Genomic DNA, 17,792 nt, shown 5'->3' on the forward strand with positions numbered 1-17,792 from the left:
GATTATCTATGCACCGCTGTATTGCTCTCCCAGCAGATATCAGGAAAATTAAAGTCACCCATGAGAACCAGGGTGTGCGATCTAGTAGCTTCTGCGAGTTGCCGGAAGAAAGCCTCATCCACCTCATCCCCCTGGTCCGGTGGTCTATAGCAGACTCCCACCACTACATCACTCTTGTTGCTCACACTTCTAAACTTAATCCAGAGACTCTCAGGTTTTTCTGCAGTTTCATACATGAGCTCTGAGCAGTCATACTGCTCCCTTACATACAGTGCTACTCCCCCACCTTTTCCGCCCTGCCTGTCCTTCCTGAACAGGAACAGGTCCATGGCACTGCCAGCTCGCAAGACTTAGCAATTGCTACTTAGTTCATCCCTGCGGGGGTTAATCCACGGGGCCCACACAGAACTGTGAACACTGTATCTTGTTAGGGGGCGCTAGAGGTATGGGGCAAGATTCTTCCCTCTGTTTACACCAGGGCACTGTGTGTGTAAATTATCACCCTAGACCCCTAAGCCAACCCTAACTCCCTAAGCTAACTCTAACCCGCTAACCCTAACCTAGCCCTGACTGGTGTAAATGACTGCCCAAGGTGTAGGGTCGTGGAGAATCACACCCACCCCGTCTGTTCATGAGTGACCGCACACTCGGCAGCACCTGGGCATGCTCACCCCAGGGAATGCGATGACATGGCCAGTGGGGAACAGAAGCGCAGGGCCAGGGAGGAGCCTGCTCGGAGGGGCAACCTGTCAGGTGCTCCAGATCACTAGCATGTGCGCCAGCAAAGCCACCCCCAGCAATCTTGGTCTGGTGGTGCATAACCGACAGTGATCCATCTGCTGCTGCCTGGAATCCAGAGACAGCTGTAGTGAGTCTGGGTCTCCATTCCCCTTTGTTCTCCAGGTCCTTGGCTCCTGCCTCCGGGATTCCTCCATCCTCACCCTGCCTTGTGCTTCCTTTACAGAGGGGCTACTCAGCGAGGCATGAGGTGAAGCAGTTCCACTTCACATCGTGGCCCGAACACGGGGTGCCTTACCACGCCACCGGGCTCTTGGCCTTCATCCGGAGAGTGAAGGTTTCCACGCCCCCCGACGCAGGGCCTATAGTCATCCACTGCAGGTAAGAACCAGCTGCAGCTGCTTAGAGAACCCCAGAGATTTCACTGCCGGGCAGTGGAAGGGGACGCAGCGCTCATAGGCGTCATGTGACTCCTGCATTTGGAGAGGCTGGGTGAGAGCACCGGAAGCTCCCTAGAAGTGGGAGGGCTTGAGCAAGGGGATGGGGCCTGCCCCATAGAATCGTGTCCCAGGGCGCTTTGGCTTGGAGTGTAGGACGCTTGGATCGATAGTAAAATATTTAACAGGGAGCTATGAAATGTGTGACTTGGCTACGGCAGGTAAGGAGCCTCTGGTTTATGGCTCGGGGTTGGATGTCTCTGCATGAATGTACTGAGCTGTAAAATGTTCTTAGCCAGGCTGATGGGTAGCAGGTGCCTCTGAAATAGGAGGCAGCTAGGGGAGGGTGTGTATTTCAAGCACTTGTGATTTGGAGCGCTGCACAGGGGCCTGTGTGTTCTCCTGACGTGAATTTACAGCCTGGTGAAATGAATCCAGGTTGACCCAGAGCCTGAAAGCACCTGTTCAGTCTCAGTACAAACATCTCCCATGCTGTCCCTTCAAGCCAGCATCTAACCCTGCTTCGGAGCGTCCACTGTCACTTGAGCGTGTGTTGTTCAGTCCCCCTGGCCAGTTAGACTCAGACCGCTCCACTGAGATTCATGGATTCGAAAGCCCGAAGGGACCATTGTGACCATCTAGTCTGTCCCTGTCCATAGCACAGGCCAGAGAACTCCCACCAAATAATTCCTAGAGCAAGCTTTGCTATGGAGGCCAGTGAGTCCCAGCTGTGATGGGTTTTTCATGGGAATGTGGACAGCTGGCCACTTGTAAATACTCAATTTAAGACCACAAACTCCTCTTTTAGGGGTTCCCCCCACAGCCACCAGCTGGTGATCTCTTCCAGGAATCCCCTGCCTTTCACAGAAATGCAGCCACTTCTAGGGTGGAGCAGGGCAGCTATTTAGCAGCACATGGCAACACAACTCAGCAGTTCAGGACAGGATGTGGAAGAGAATATTGAATCACTGTCACTGGGTGGTCCCCTGTGAGCTAGCAGCAGCTAGTTCTGCCTACCTCTACCTTCCTTCAGGCTCTCAGCTCTCCCCCCAGTGCTTCCTTCCTCTCCATTTATATGCTCCCAGCTGCTGGGGTTGTTCCCCTTCAAATAAACTCCTCAGTCTCTGCTCAGAACTGGCCTTCCCACTAGGTCCCAGTTAACCTACGTTGGTAGGGATTTGAGTTTGCTCCTGACCCCTGTTACATCATTTCTTGGAGATCTTCCATGCAAGGACTGCTCAGGCTCAAGGAGAAGATCAGGGCCAGGAATGAGTGGCCAGGCCTCTGGTTTGAACCTGAAACAGAACAGAAAGTGCCTGTCCTCTCTGACCATCCATCAGAGCGTCCTAGACTTCCTTTGCGACGGTGTTCACGGCTCTTCCTCTGCTGGGCAAACAAGGAGGAGCTGATGAATGAGAGGGATTTTTTATTTGATTTCTCCTTGTCAATTGCCTCATCAGTATTCATTCACTGGAGACAAGGAGTGTGATTAGTCCCCGTAGTCTGTAATCACTGATAATCATGGGGAGTGATTCATCAGCCCCAGAAATTAGTATTTCACTGTAAAAGCCTCTGGGAAAAGAGGGCGGGGGGAGTAAATCCATTCCTGGCGTGCTGGGGGTTGGTATGGCTCAGACAAGTGGATTGTCTGATGGGGTGAGTGTGATGGGCAGTGCTGGGATGTTTCTAAGGGTATGTCTACACTGCAGACCCAGGGTACAGCTCAGGTGGCCAGACTTAAACTAGTCTTAATCCAGGTGGCTCAGGTACCCTAGTAGTGAAGCTGCAGCAGCACGGGCTTCAGCGCAGGCTGCACAAACCCACCCAGGACCCCGGGTGATTACTCAGGCGGCTAGTCCAGGCTGAAACATGCACTGCTGCAGCTGGGCTGGTCCAATACCCAACCTAGACAGATTAAAGGTCGTTTGGGTCGGCACCCTGTAATTGCAGTGTGGGGATAACTTAAGCTTCTTCCACCTGGTCTGTCTGTAGGAGGGACAGGCTCACTGGTGAGGGTTTGAGCTGGTGCCTGTGTGTGTTTCTGTGTCAAGTGTCATGCCGTGTGAGGGTGTGTTGTGTCTGTGTGTCGTGTGTACACATGCTGTCATTTGACGTCACCGACAGGTTTTGCAGGCTTTACTCCCATGTAATTACTGATCCTGTATTTGTTTGTTCCCCTCCCACTCCCCATTGCCCCAGTGCTGGCACCGGGAGGACAGGCTGTTACATCGTCCTGGATGTGATGCTGGACATGGCCGAGTGCGAGGGCGTTGTGGACATTTACAACTGCGTGAAAACGCTGTGTTCGCGGAGAATCAACATGATCCAGACCGAGGTGTGTAGGGAGGGTAAAGGGGGGAAGACACCCCCCCACTTCTGCCTTTTAACAACAGGCTTCCCAGATCTGGTATCAGGTGCAGAGTCTGTTCCCCTCCCTTCTCTGTATCCACCATAGTCTGGTGCCAGGAGGAGAGACAGGACTGGGCTGGGATGCATCTAAAGGAGACTTGTTGCTGAGGCTGCTGGACACAGGCAGATCCTGTGGTTCTCTCTGACTCCCTAGCTACCAGCCTGTGTTCCCTATACAGGGATTCCCTAAGTCCTGGCCCTGCGTGAGCAGTCAATTAAAATAGTTAGTGATGCTTAATCTTAATTAATTAGCCCTTCCTGCATCAGGTATTGCTGCTCTGTCTCCGTAACATCTTCTGATGCTCCCACGGAAAGCAAAAAACCCGCCCCTGCCACCATGTCTGGCAATGTCCTTCCAGGAATGGCCTCAGCAAACATGGCAAAGTCTGCGGGGTCTGGAGAGCCATGGGCATTTGGCTTAATCCTTCCTAGAGGGCTCCCCAGGTGGGCAACGCTGGGCCACTTCACCTAGGCATAGCGGCAGCTCAGGGCAGCAGAGTCAGCGTTTGTACTGTATATGTGCCCCTGATGGAGCAGCGAGTCCTGCTGTGTCCGGGGCCTCTTCAATGGGCCCCCTTCTCTGCTCCCCTCCTGGAGCCCATTGCTAATGCTGGTGTCGTCCCTCCCCCTGAAGGAGCAGTATGTCTTCATCCACGACGCCATCCTGGAAGCCTGCCTGTGTGGGGAAACTGCCATCCCGATCAGCGAATTCAAGCCAACGTACAAGGAGATGGTTAGGATAGAACCACAGAGCAACTCCTCGCAGCTGCGGGAGGAATTCCAGGTGAGCACCCGGGAGGCTTCCCTGGGCCGGGGGCTCCATTCACCCTGGGGAGGCTACAGAGAAGCTGCCAGTCCTTCCTGGGTGCAAGACGTTCCTAGGAACTACAGTTCAAAGCCACCAAGTGTCCTGTTGCCCTGTGCCCTGCCCCCATCCCGCTCCCCAGCTCAGACTCAGCCAGTTACTACCGACAGCATCTGCCTGTGGGAGGCCAGAAGCCCCCGTCCAGGTGGGGTGTCACCAGGCAACCAGAGAGCCGTCTTCCCTCACTTCTCCCTTGAGGCTCCAGTCAATGCTGGCCTTGCACGGGGAAGGGAGCTCTGCTGAGGGCCCACGCCCCAGGGAGCTCTGCTGCTGAGCAGAGCAGCCCTGTTAGTGCAAGTCGCAGGCTGGGTCTAGTCCAGATGGAAAGGGGAGCCTGCGGGGGAGGGATGGGTTTAGTAACCCCAGCGCTGTGTGCCTCGCAGACCCTGAACTCGGTCACGCCCCACCTGGACGTGGAGGAGTGCAGCATCGCCCTCTTGCCGCGGAACCGGGAGAAGAACCGCAGCATGGACGTCCTGCCTCCTGACCGATGCCTTCCCTTCCTCATCTCCATGGACGGCGACAGTAACAACTACATCAACGCGGCCTTAACCGACGTGAGTGCACCCCAGGGAGCAGGCGCCTGCTCATCCCGGGGGGCGGGAAGGCCAGAGACATAGCCCGATCTTTCTTCTCACTTTCTCTGCTACTGGACCCTTTGGGGTCTGATTCCTCACGGCCACGCACCCGGCGCCCACACTGACAGGGGTGCGAAGTGGGCAAGTAGGCCCAGATCCTCAAAGGTATGCAGGTACCAGACTCCCTTAGAAATCAATGGGAATTAGGCACCTACACACTTTTGAGGAGCTGGCCGCAGCATCACCAGATCAGAATAGTAACATTTCAAGCTTCCCCCACAATGGCTCCCTGGGCTACAGGTCCATGGAGACTCAGCCCCCTTGGTTCTGAGCCCCTGCATATGGTGATAACATTATCTAGTGGAACCAAGAGCCTGGCTTGCTGTGTGCCTTCTGGGTGCGATGCAGGGAGTGGGGTGGGAGGAGCCTGTGTGTCATTAGGAGCACATCGGAGAAGTGACTTGGGCTCGCTCGCTCGTCAGTTTTGCTCCGAACTGGGCACAGTCAGGGCTGCCGGGCTTTGCGTTGTGAAATCCCACCCCGGTGCATGTGTTTCCTTTTCCACACAAAATCTGGGGTTGGTTAAAATTCTGGCCCCATTTCGTACAGCCCCCCAAAGTCTAAGATGTGAGTGCATGTTGGATGTGTGTATTTAGCTATAAGGAGGAGACCTTATAGGTCAGTGCTAAGGCTCTGCAGCGGGGGATGTCCTGTAAACAGCAGAGAAAGAGAGGGGGAAGGAAGGAAAGAATAGACAACAGGCAGGCTGGGTTGTTTCTTTGTATAATGGCACCTAACTCTGATATAGCACTTTTCCTCTGTAGCTCTCAAAAGCTCTTTACAAAGAAAGGTCATGATCATTACCATCATTTAATGGGTGGAGAAACTGAGGCACATAGGTGTGACATGATTCACAGCAGGTGGATGTCAGAGCCAGATCCTCCCAACTCCTTGGCTAGACCCTTGCCCCCTGGGCCATGCTGTCTCCCATGTATAGGCTTAACTCCCAAATCTCGGCAATGGTTACAGATGCTGCAGTGGCTCCTTGGTCCCCCCACCCCCCTGAGGCAGGATGATGTTGAGAGGAATGCTATTGCAAATGAAGCAGAAAGGACAGAAGCCTGGAAGCTCTGAGCACGCTGCCTATAGTGTGAAGGGATGGGTCGTTTATCACTGAAACCGCTTTTCTTTCTTCAGACCAAGCAGGGCACTTTCACGTCCGTGCAGCAATGAATCAACTCCCATCACATGGTGCATTCCCTAAGACCAGCATCCCCCACCCCTGGACTCCTGTAGCACTCCTGATTACATCGGGGGCCCGGCGCATTCCAGCTGAGCTCTGCGATTTTCATCCCGTGGGCAGTTTATCACGTTATGTCTTCATACAGATCTTGTCTCCCTGTTATCTGCTTTCATTTACAGAAGAATCACTTAATAAACCAGAGGCAGTCGCTATGAATGGCTCTGTAGCAACAGCCATCTGTTCTGGGGAAGCTTACACCTTTGGCTAACACACACAGCGAGCTTTGTTTTATGTTGTTTTGGTTTTCTTGTATCACCAGACCTCTCTCACTGGATCTCTGCGTCAGGAACAGCCTGGGTCAGAGAACAGAATTTCGTTTACACTTTGCTGAGTGCAAAGCTCTTTGGACCGATTTGGAGGATAGGTCCATCAATTGCTATTAGCCTGGATGGGCAGGGATGGTGTCCCTTGCCTCTGTTGCCAGAAACTGGGAATGGGCAATGGGATGAATCACTTGATTACCTGTTCTGTTCATTCCCTCTGGGGCATCTGGCATTGGCCACTGTCGGAAGACAGGATACTGGGTTAGATGGACCTTTGGTCTGACCCAGTATGGCCGTTCTTATGTTCTTATTCGTGGTGAAGGATTAAACCCCTTGTCGTCATCTATTTTTGTTGTTGTTAAGAAATGTCATGTCTTTAAGGGCTGGTGAAGGTCGGTCAGCTCAGTCTGTCCTAGTAAGTTTGGACATAACACTGATCCCTGTGACACTTTAAGCGCTGAGCGCTGTGGCATTTCCGGTGTTGAAATGAGTCTGGCAGACTTGGGGCTCAATTCAACATTTGCTGTCTCTGGTTCTTATATGGCCTCCCTAGCTGTAGTATCTGAACAGTTCACCCCTGGGAGGCAGGGCAGTGCTATCATCCCCATGAGACAGATGGGAAACTGAGGCACAGAGCTCTTTAGTGATTTGCCCAAGATCATGCAGGAAGTCTGTGGCAGAGCAAGAACTTGAACCCAAGTCTCCAGCTAGTACCCTAACCTCTGGGCCAGCCTTCCTCCTTAGCCTTGCTGCTGAGGGGGGCAGGTAATATGGAATGGGATGCTGGAATTTGTGAGCCTGATACCTGTACATTGGGATGTGGATTAAGATCAATTCATTTCACGGGGATAAAGGAACAACCTGGCACTGCACCACAAGGAGCTATGCAAGAGAGAGATGACTAGATAAAAGGGAGCATCTGTTAAGTGGAGGCATTATCATACAGCTGCTAGAGGACTCACTGGACCCAGCGGGCTGGGCTCCAGGGGAATAACATTTTCTCTTTTAAGAGCAACAAGGAGTCCAGTGGCACCTTAAAGACTAACAGATTTATTTGGGCATAAGCTTTCGTGGGTAAAAAACCCAGTTCTTCAGATGCATGGAGTGAAAATTACAGGTGCTGGCATAAATATACTGACACATGAAGAGAAGTGAGTTACCTCACAAGTGGAGAACCAGTGTTGACAGGGCCAATTTGAGGTCAAAACCTCTTGTTTAAGATGTTTCTGTTTGATTTATACTTATGAGAAGGCTTGAGCTGTCTGAGTGGGTTCAATGAGAACTAGGAATTTAGATTCTGTTTAACAGATTATTTTATTTACCGTATTTAGTGGGATTCCAATAACACCAAAAGACCCCAAACTAGATCAAGGCCCCATTGCAGCACGCTCTGGACAGACACACGTGAGGCCTACGAAGAGCATTACAAGTTAAACAGACAAGACAGACAGAGGCTGGGAGAAAGCAAGTATCATTATCCCCATGTGACAGATGAGTTTTGCTGCGCTGAGACAGTCAGTGACTTCCTGAGGTCTTGTATGGAGTTTGTGGCAGAACTGGGAGTTGAATCCAGATCTCCTAAGCCTCAGTCCAATGTCATAACCAGTCTCATTCATTCTATGGGAATGAAATGGCTGCTGCCTCTCACCGACAGATTTCACAAGTGGCCCAAACTATTCTATGAATTCCTACAAGTGACGATCCAGCTCCGTGAGCAACTGGAACAAAAGGGGAAAGCCGACACATTTGCAACAAGTGCTGCCCACTTTGGTTTGCACCCACAGCATGGAAGAGTGCCACTCTGTTAACACACAAGATGAGTTGGTGACATACATGCGAGAAAAGAAACTTGGAAGGGTTTTTTTCCCCCCTTTTCTCAGGCGGGGAAAGGAAATCCATTATGCACAGAAGTCACTTGCCATGGCACAAGCTGAAGTGTTGCAAATGTGTCTAACAAAAGAGCAGCCAAAGGAAGGAGCAGGCAATATTGAAAGTGAACGCTGCCGAGGTGTTCCTTCCCGGGGGTGCGGTGAGTCCCCGGGAGGTGGTAATGAGGTAGGAAAGTGGATAATGAACAGCCGCCATCTCACAAGGCACTTGGCATCTGGCATGTCGCTTGGCATGTTAAGGCTCCTTCAAGGAGGCAGAAAGAGGAGCTTGCGTCTTGAGAGAGACGCATTCGGGGCATGTTGCTGTTATTTAGATCACGACGCCGACAAGAAATGAGAAAGCTGTTGGCAGTTGTGGGAGAGGAGAGCCGTGATTGCGCCTGTTCTGACCCTCAGGCAGAGATTCATGGATTCCAAGGCCAGAAGGGACTGTTGTGATCATCCAGGCCAAAGAACTTCCCCCCCAAAGTCCCTAGAGCAGAGATTTTACAACAGTGGTCCTCAAACTGTGGGGCGCACCCCCCTGGGAGGGCATGGAGGAACGTTCAGGGGGGCGTGGTCAGGGGGCGTGGTGGGGACTGGGCCAGCCCCCACGGGGAGTGGGGAGGGAGCGCCACCCAGCCCCGCTCTGCCCCTAGCTCCACTCTGGCCCCAGCCTGGGTCCCTGGCTCCCAGCCCTGACCACGGCTCCACTCCCAGCCCCTGGTCCCGGCATGGCTCAGCCCCCAGCTGCGGCCCAGGGCATTGCTTGGCTCCTGGCTCCAGGTCCCTGGCTCCCAACGGTGGCTCCTGGGGGGCACAGATAGATTCCATTACTGGTGGGGGGGGACAAATAAAAAGTTTGGGGGCCACTGTTTTAGAAAAACATCCAACCTTGATTTAAAAATTGTCAAGAATCCATCACAACCCTTGGTGAATTGTTGCAATGGTTAATTACCCTCACTGTTAAAAACGTATGCCTTATTTCCAGGCTGAATTTGTCTTGCTTCAACTTCCAGCTGTTGGATCGTGTTAGACCTTTCTCTGCTAGATTGAAGAGCCCATTATTAAATATTTCTTCTCCATGTAGGTACTTAAAGACTATAATCAAGTCATCCCTTAGCCTTCTCTTTGTTACGCTAAATAGATTGAGTTTCTTGAGTCTATCACCATAAGGCAGGTTTTCCAACCCTTTAATCATTCTCATGGGTCTTCTCTGAATGCTCTCCAATTTATCAACGTCCTTCTTGAATTGTGGGCAACAGAACCAGACACAGGATTCTTGCAACGGTCGCACCAGTGCCAAACCCAGAGGCAAAATAAGCTCTATGCTCTTATTCGAGATTTCACTGTTTATCCATCTCAGGATTACCCTAGCTCTTCTGGCCACAGCGTCACCCTGGGAACTCATGTTCAGCTGATTGTCCACCATGACCCCCAAATCTATTGTCTTCCATGGAGCTGTGGTGATTTTTATCCCAGCTGAGGATCTGGGGCTATATTAGCATTTAACAAGATTCCTTAAATATTAGAGGTGGCCAGAAAAATCCCAGTGGGACACATTTTTCATCAGAATTTCATGATTAATTGAAATTGAAGCATTTCAATTTCAACTGAGTTCCCATGGCAACCAGCCCAAGAAACCTTCCAGGGTCTGCAGCTCTGGGGCAGCCAGCCAGGCGGACTGTCCTGACATCAGGAACCCCAGGGCTCCCAAGATCCGCAGCTTCATTCCCCTTCATGGAGAATTTAAAAATGTTTGGTTTTCACTCTGTATCACAATGGTAACCAGCTCTCGAAATATCAAAATCCTCCACAAAACAGAATGACTTTCTCCACGCAGCTCTACCAGGTGCCCGGTAACTACTGTCATGAGGTTTATCCTGTCTCAGCCCCGTAACAGCTAATCTCATATTTACACTCATTATTAGTGGTGAAATTCAGCCTTAACCACAAGGCACTCCTGAGTTTTCATTCATTTGGATACTGTTTCCTCCACTCTGCTGCGCCACAGTCTTCAAACGGTCCCAGCTCTCAGCCGCTACCAGCCTAGGTTGGATTTAGACTGGTGTGAACTAGAATGAAAAAGCTCCATATTGCATCATCCTTGAAGCTAAGCAGTACCCTGGATGGAGCTAGATAGCCCTGATCCAACAAGGTGCTTAAGCATGTACTTAACGTTAAGCATGAGTCATCCCATTGACTTTAGTGGAATTAGCCGCACGCTTGGGTAGGCACAGAAAAGGCCTAGAAGCAGAAAGTCTCGTTTTTAGTGTTTCTGTGCCCAGTTAAATGGCTCCATGCCAGCAGCAGGTGAAAGACTCCGACTTGTTTACGCAGTGTGGAATCCTTGGGCACTGTGGAAATGTACGACGCGGTCATTAGCTGAAACCTCTTCCCTTCTGCCCTACACAGCTCCTGGTTTCTGGGATCCCCCAGCTTTTGCTATAGGTGTAATCAGGCTAGTGACTTGCAGTCAGAGGACAGTAGGCGGGAATTTGCACAATGATTTCCTTTCCCTACAGGCTCCATGCTCTCTTTCTCTCTGTGTCTGCTTGTGGGCACTTGGTTTGCTTTTCTATTTTTTAGAGCAGGGCTTCTCAAACTTTTTTTGCTGGAACTCCCTTTGAAAACATTTCAGGCTGTAACAACCCCCCAAAAAGTGACAACCCCCCTCCCCATACCATGCCACCGTTATTTCTATGCTGCTGCTGGCAGCAGGGCTGCCTGCAGAGTTGGACATCTGGCCAGCAGCCGCTGCCGCTCCCAACACCCGCCAACAAGAGTCTTGCAACCCCCTTTTGGGTCGGGTTTGAGAAACAGTGGTTTAAAAGGACTCATTTTAAGAAAGCTGTTTCAGACCAAAGGTCCATTTCTGAAATTATTATCTCCTCCCTCCGTTTTTGAAAACTCACCTGGGGCTTAAGGCAGCTGACGTTAATCAAGTCCAAATCCCCTGGGGAGGGCAGGGAGATTGCCTGGAAAAACAAGGCTCAAGGAGAAATCCGAAGGCACAAAGATGTTCTGTGAGCGCAGAGAATTTGTCACTTGTGCGCCGAGTGTTGTTTCAAGAGTCCTTTAGTGGGGGTGGAGAACGAGCAAACACTCCACTGTCTGTCCTCTCTCTCTTCAGGTGCCCCTAAAAGCACTTGCTGCTTTTAAAGTGTTAACAAGCAGCGCAGTTTCCTTTGGAGAGGGGTCTTTCATGCCATCTTTTTTTCACCCTAAGAAAATGTTTGCAAGTAGCAAAGCCACAGAGGTGTCTTGCCTCTAAGCTTCCCTCCACCCCCAGAGAGATTACTGCCTCGGAGGAGCAAAACTGAGAGGCACTTTTGTTCTGCGCCCCTCTTACGTGGAGCATGTAACTTTCTGGGGAAAAAAAATCCACCGGGCTGACATTTCTTGGTCTTGTGCTTGGATTAGAGGTGATCTCCGCCCCACTGCAGCAAGGTGGATAAAGCTCTATGTTTGAGAGATCTGAGGGTGAAAAGTGTGTCATCTCCCCCCAAGGGATGTCAAAGTGCTGAGATAACGTAAAGACACATTTTTAAACTATTCGGCTTGCCGGGGCCGAACCCCGAAATAGGACAAGAGCCATGGGTATCTTGAGCCTCCTCCTCATGTCGCTTGCACTTGTGTCCCACTGTTAACGTAGTGGGTGTTACTCCTGATTTACACCAGCATGAAGGAGATCTGAATCAGGCTCCTCACTCCTGGTTCTTCAGTGCGTTCATGCCCCTGTGTTGCCCCCTGAGTGGTGTGAAGGGGCCGGAAAGTGGAGCTGGTCACTGAGAATGCCCCTGGGCTGGCAGAGCTCCCGGCTGGCACAGAGCCACCCTGCCCAGCTCCTGCACCACCCCCAACACTTTCACATGGTCCTTGTAAGATGTGTGTGTGTGTCTGGGCAGGCAGGCTCAAGGGAGAGTGGCATCCATCGTGTGCCGCACTTCGCTATGTCCAGCTGCCAGCAGTCCCTTGGGAGTATCGCCAGCGGATGTGAGCAACCCTTGCCAGGGCTCAGATCTGCCCTGAGAGTCAGGTTCCCAGGTGCCCCTAAAGTGCTGAGCAGAAGCTTGACAAAGCAGAGAAAACAGGTCCTTGGGCCAGATCCCCAGGTGGTGGTGTAAATCAGCACAGCTCCACTGAAGTCCATAGAGCCTCCTGATTGATATCAACTGAGGGTCTGGCCCCATTTTCTGATTTACCTGTACAAGAAGCCATCCTGATTGGGCAACCTTCTGTCGTCAGAGACCACCTTCCAATATGTGCAAAGCTTTCGGTCCTGAGTCTGCTCTCCCACGCTCCGGTGTAAATCAGGAGTGGCTCCATTGAAGTCAGTGGCGTTAAAGCAATGCAGACCAGATGTAGGTGAGATCAGAGTCAGGCCTTTGAGTACAGCTCTGCTCCACTTTATGAGAACACCCTGCTCCGTTACGTTGCTGAGTTTTCTTGGTCCCCTGAGCAGTTGTTTCAGACAAGCCCAGCTGGAGTCCAGTGGGTCTCATTCTCTTCTTTCTTGCACCAGTTTCACACTGTGTAGCTCCCTTGGCTTCCATGGAGCTACTCCTGATTTACACCAGTGTAGGCAAAGGGGGGAATCAGGGCTAGGGAGTTCTCAGGTTGTCACAAGGATCCAATGGGCTTGTTTTTCTTTTCCTACTGATACTGCAGGGCAAAAGGCACAGTTGGAACATTTCCTCCATTCTCCTTCCGCAGCCTGCCTCACAGGGCCCGGATTTTGCAGCCCTGTCCAAAAACCGATGCGCTCTGCATCATGCTACCTGCTGCACAGAGCGAGCTGTTCGGCTTCCCTATGCAGCACACTGCACTGTTTACTGCACGGGGGGTTTAAGGCCTTGTCCGATGCCCACTGCGGTCAGTAGGGTCCCATCAGTGAATTGAATCAGAGGATCGGGCCTTTGAGACGGCATTATTCTTTGCCAGGGCTTTCCTGCGACAGATCTCGGCACGAGGTTTAGTCTGGGAGGTGCAAGGAGCTTGCAGTAGAGCTGGGGACTGATCTCTGGTGTCTCAGTCCAGAGCCTTAGCCACCAAACCATCCTTCCCCTTTAGCTCTTTGGGGGAGGGGGCCTGTTACTTCCCCTCCCACCCCTACTGTGCTCTGGACGGCTGTGTTGCTTTAAGGAGCTCACTGGTCCTCTCCACTCTGTGCTTGCTCCCCTTCAGAGCTACACCAAGAGCGCGGCCTTCGTCGTCACCCTGCACCCTCTGCAGAACACCATCACAGATTTCTGGAGACTGGTGTACGACTACGGCTGCACCTCCATCGTCATGCTCAACCAGCTCAACCAGTCCAACTCCGCCTGGGTGAGTGGCACTGACGCGCGCCCCCTGGCCCTGCTGCTGACCCTTGCGGCGCTTCTCCTGGCGCCGAGTCTGGGTTTCTGTGGGCCTGGGTCATTGCATTCCTCCCACCAAAACACCACTACGGTGTTAGTTGTTATTTGTTGGTGTAACCTTCCCCTGCCCCACAGTGGGTCACTAGCGAGGATTACACCTAGGACCACTAGCTCCCAAATGCAGGCCTTTAGCCTGCCTCCCTGGGCCCAGCCTATCCAAAATCTGATGCTTTCTGCAACACGCTACCTGCTGCATAGAGCTAGCTGGTCAGCTTCCCTATGCAGCGCACAGCATAGGGAAGCTAAAGCCTAAACCCATGAGCTGGGTATAGCAGCAAGCAGCTCTCCTCAGTGAATCAGCCTGGGGGGGATGGGGAATCTGGCACTTCCTTAGCCATCGTATTACATGGGCTAATGTAGTGCCCATCTTTAAAAGAGGGAAGAAGGAGGATCCTGGGAACTACAGGCCAGTCAGCTTCACTTCAATCCCTGGAAAAATCATGGAGCAGGTCCTCAAGGAATCAATTCTGAAGCACTTAGAGGAGAGGAAAGTGATCAGGAACAATCAGCATGGATTCACCAAGGGCAAGTCATGCCTGACTAATTTAGTTGCCTTCTATGACGAGATAACTGGCTCTGTGGATGAAGGGAAAGCAGTGGACGTGTTGTTCCTTGACTTTAGCAAAGCTTTTGACACGGTCTCCCACAGTATTCTTGCCAGCAAGTTAAAGAAGTATGGGCTGGATGAATGGACTATAAGCTGGAGAGAATGCTGGATAGATTGTCAGGCTCAACGGGTAGTGATCAATGGCTCCATGTCTAGTTGGCAGTGAAGTGTCCCAAGGGTCGGTCCTCGGGCCGGTTTTCTTCAATATCTTCATTAATGATCTGGAGGATGGCATGGATTGCACCCTCAGCAAGTTTGCAGATGACACTAAACAGGGAGGAGAGGTAGATACACTGGAGGGTAGGGATAGGATACAGAGGGCCCTAGACAAATTAGAGGATTGGGCCAAAAGAAATCTGATGAGGTTCAACAAGGACAAGTGCAGAGTCCTGCACTTAGGACGGAAGAATCCAATGCACCGTTACAGACTAGGGACCGAATGGCTCGGGAGCAGTTCTGCAGAAAAGAACCTAGGGGTTACAGTGGACGAGAAGCTGGATATGTGTCAACAGTGTGCCCTTGTTGCCAAGAAGGCCAATGGCATTTTGGGATGTATAAGTAGGGGCATTGCCAGCAGATCGAGGGATGTGATCGTTCCCCTCTATTCGACATTGGTGAGGCCTCATCTGGAGTACTGTGTCCAGTTTTGGGCCCCACACTACAAGAAGGATGTGGAAAAATTGGAAAGAGTCCAGTGGAGGGCAACAAAAATGATTAGGGGACTGGAACACATGACTTATGAGGAGAGGCTGAGGGAACTGGGGATGTTTAGTCTGCAGAAGAGAAGAATGAGGGGGGATTTGATAGCTGCTTTCAACTACCTGAAAGGGGGTTCCAAAGAGGATGGATCTAGACTGTTCTCAGTGGTACCAGATGACAGAACAAGGAGTAATGGTCTCAAGTTGCAGTGGGGGAGATTTAGGTTGGATATTAGGAAAAACTTTTTCACTAGGAGGGTGGTGAAACACTGGAATGCGTTACCTAGGGAGGTGGTGGAATCTCCTTCCCTAGAAGTTTTTAAGGTCAGGCTTGACAAAGCCCTGGCTGGGATGATTTAGTTGGGGATTGGTCCTGCTTTGAGCAGGGGGTTGGACTAGATGACCTCCTGAGGTCCCTTCCAACCCTGATATTCTTTGATTCTACGATTGGTATTACAGCACCCCAGCCAAGATCAGGGCCTTGTTGTTTTAGGCAGGGCACACACACATGGTAAGGCACCTGAAGAGCACACAAGCTGAACAGACAAGGTGAAGGGTACAAGAAAGGAACTGCATTTATCCTCATTTTATAGATGGGGCACTAAAGCACAGAGAGATTCAGTGGTCTGTGGCAAAGCTGGGAAATTAGCTGAGTGCTGACATCCATTCTAAAGCATTACACACAAGACCACCCTTCTCCTATGATGAGATATGGCTTTCTTCTTCATTCCCTACCCTCAGCTGTTGCCTGGTGTTCCTGTGCGTTGTCAGCCAGCTGTTCCACCCCAGAGGAGGCCGCATTCCAATCCCTACGCACCCCTGTAGTTCTTCCAAGGGCTTTTGAGGGCCGCAAATGTTGCTTTTTAAATCGATACTCTCTAATAGCGACCTTTCCGTGGGTTTAACACTATGAATTTGCCATGCCAGGTGGGACTTGCTATCCATTACATATGCACCTTAGAGAGGGGACCAAATAGTACTCTTGGGATAGAAGGCAGCATTTGAACCATTCCAGGCCTCTCCCGGTGTACCAACCCCTAAAGGGATTCCTAGAACATTCCTGCCGAGACCAGAGCAGATTTAAGAGCCCATTACAGGTCTGTAATGTTAATTCGATGAGGAAACTAACGGGATTTTTACATAAAATTAGCATTATAGACTCTTAATGAATGTCTGGAGAAGACTTCATTAACCGGATTGTTTTATGAGTTGAAATCAGACACTTAATGTAAATGACCCAAAACTGCAGTTGTAATGTTCACAGGAAATAGGCAGATGAATGGAGTAAATGGCCCCAAATGAAGTTCTACTTTCCTTTGTCTGACACTTGCGCTGAGCTAAATAGGCAGGTAAAATATTTATAGGTCAATAGGTTGATAATCTATCTCTATCTCTATAGCTAGTCATCTCTCTCTCTCTCTCATATATAGCTATATATTATGTATTCTATAGTATACAATGTTCCTATTTTTTCTCTGAAGAGGGGCACTGCATCCACACGGTCCTTGTGGGGTGACGTTAATATGACCTGAAATTAAGCAGAAGTAGAACACAAAGCCCTGGCAGGGATGATTTAGTTGGGGATTGGTCCTGCTTTGAGCAGGGGGTTGGACTAGATGACCTCCTGAGGTCCCTTCCAACCCTGATATTCTATGATTCTATGAACACCAAGGTTGATCTTGGCAGGAGAATCTCTGAAGCTGGGTTAGTTTTCTAAGGAAGCGGAATTGTGGTGAAATATTATTAATTGTTTGTAGTGCAGTAGCACCTCGGAGCCCCAGTGATGGCCCAGGTGTTAGGTGCTGTGTGAACAAAAAGCTGGTCCCTTCCCCAAAGAATTTGCGATCTAGTTTCCTAAGGGTTGGGGATTCCATCACTCTTAGGACCTTTGAGTACTGGAGGAACAGTGCACTGCAGAACAGACTGCAGGGAGCGATCCTGTACCAGAAGGGGAGGGGTGAGGGAGTTCTCACATCTAGGAAATCAAATGTTCTGGCTAGCCCCATTCTTCAGCCTGCTCTGAATCTTCCTGTTGGAGAGGAGGCGGGGTGACAGAGAGGTTAATCTCAGCACTACTAATGCTAATACTTGGCTCTGATAGAGCACTTTTCATCTCTGGACCTTGAAATGCTTTACAAAGGTGGGTGAGTATCATATCTCCATTTTACAGATGGGGAAACTGAGGCACAGAAAGGGGGGAAGTGACTTTCCCAAGGTCACCCAGCAGGTCAGTGGCAGAGCCTGGGATAGAACCCAGGTCTCCTGATCCAGTGCCCTGCCCCTTGCTGCCACCCACGGTTTTCTCTGAGCTGCAGACACTTGGCACATTGCAGGATTGAGCCCTTGCAACGGCCATAGTGGGTCAGACCAATGGTCCATCTATTCCAGTATCTGTCTTCCGACAGTGGCCAGTGCCAGATGCTTCAGAGGGCAATTGTCAAGTGATCCATCTCCTGTCGTCTACTCCCAGTTTCTGGCAATCACATGCTTAGGGACACCCAGAGCATGGGGTTGTGTCCCTGACCATCTTGGCTAATAGCCGTTGATGGACCTATCCTCCAAGAGCTTCTCTAATTCTTTTCTGAACCCAGTTATGCTTTTGGCCT

At 51.0% G+C, this 17,792-nt stretch overlaps 1 protein-coding gene across 6 annotated transcripts in view; it reads left to right on the forward strand.

Moving 5' to 3' along the window:
- The window catches only part of PTPRU (protein tyrosine phosphatase receptor type U), a 309,921-nt gene that overhangs the window by 269,278 nt on the left and 22,851 nt on the right, over nucleotides 1-17,792 (forward strand). For all 6 annotated transcript variants that reach the window (XM_074934544.1, XM_074934543.1, XM_074934545.1 and 3 more), the window contains 5 exons: nucleotides 965-1,119; nucleotides 3,375-3,510; nucleotides 4,219-4,368; nucleotides 4,833-5,006; nucleotides 13,649-13,789. In XM_074934544.1, the coding sequence (XP_074790645.1) occupies nucleotides 965-1,119; nucleotides 3,375-3,510; nucleotides 4,219-4,368; nucleotides 4,833-5,006; nucleotides 13,649-13,789 (756 nt within the window). The remainder of the gene's footprint in view (nucleotides 1-964; nucleotides 1,120-3,374; nucleotides 3,511-4,218; nucleotides 4,369-4,832; nucleotides 5,007-13,648; nucleotides 13,790-17,792) is intronic.

This window comes from Natator depressus, chromosome 19 (genome assembly GCF_965152275.1).
Source record: "Natator depressus isolate rNatDep1 chromosome 19, rNatDep2.hap1, whole genome shotgun sequence".
NCBI lineage: Eukaryota > Metazoa > Chordata > Testudines > Cheloniidae > Natator > Natator depressus.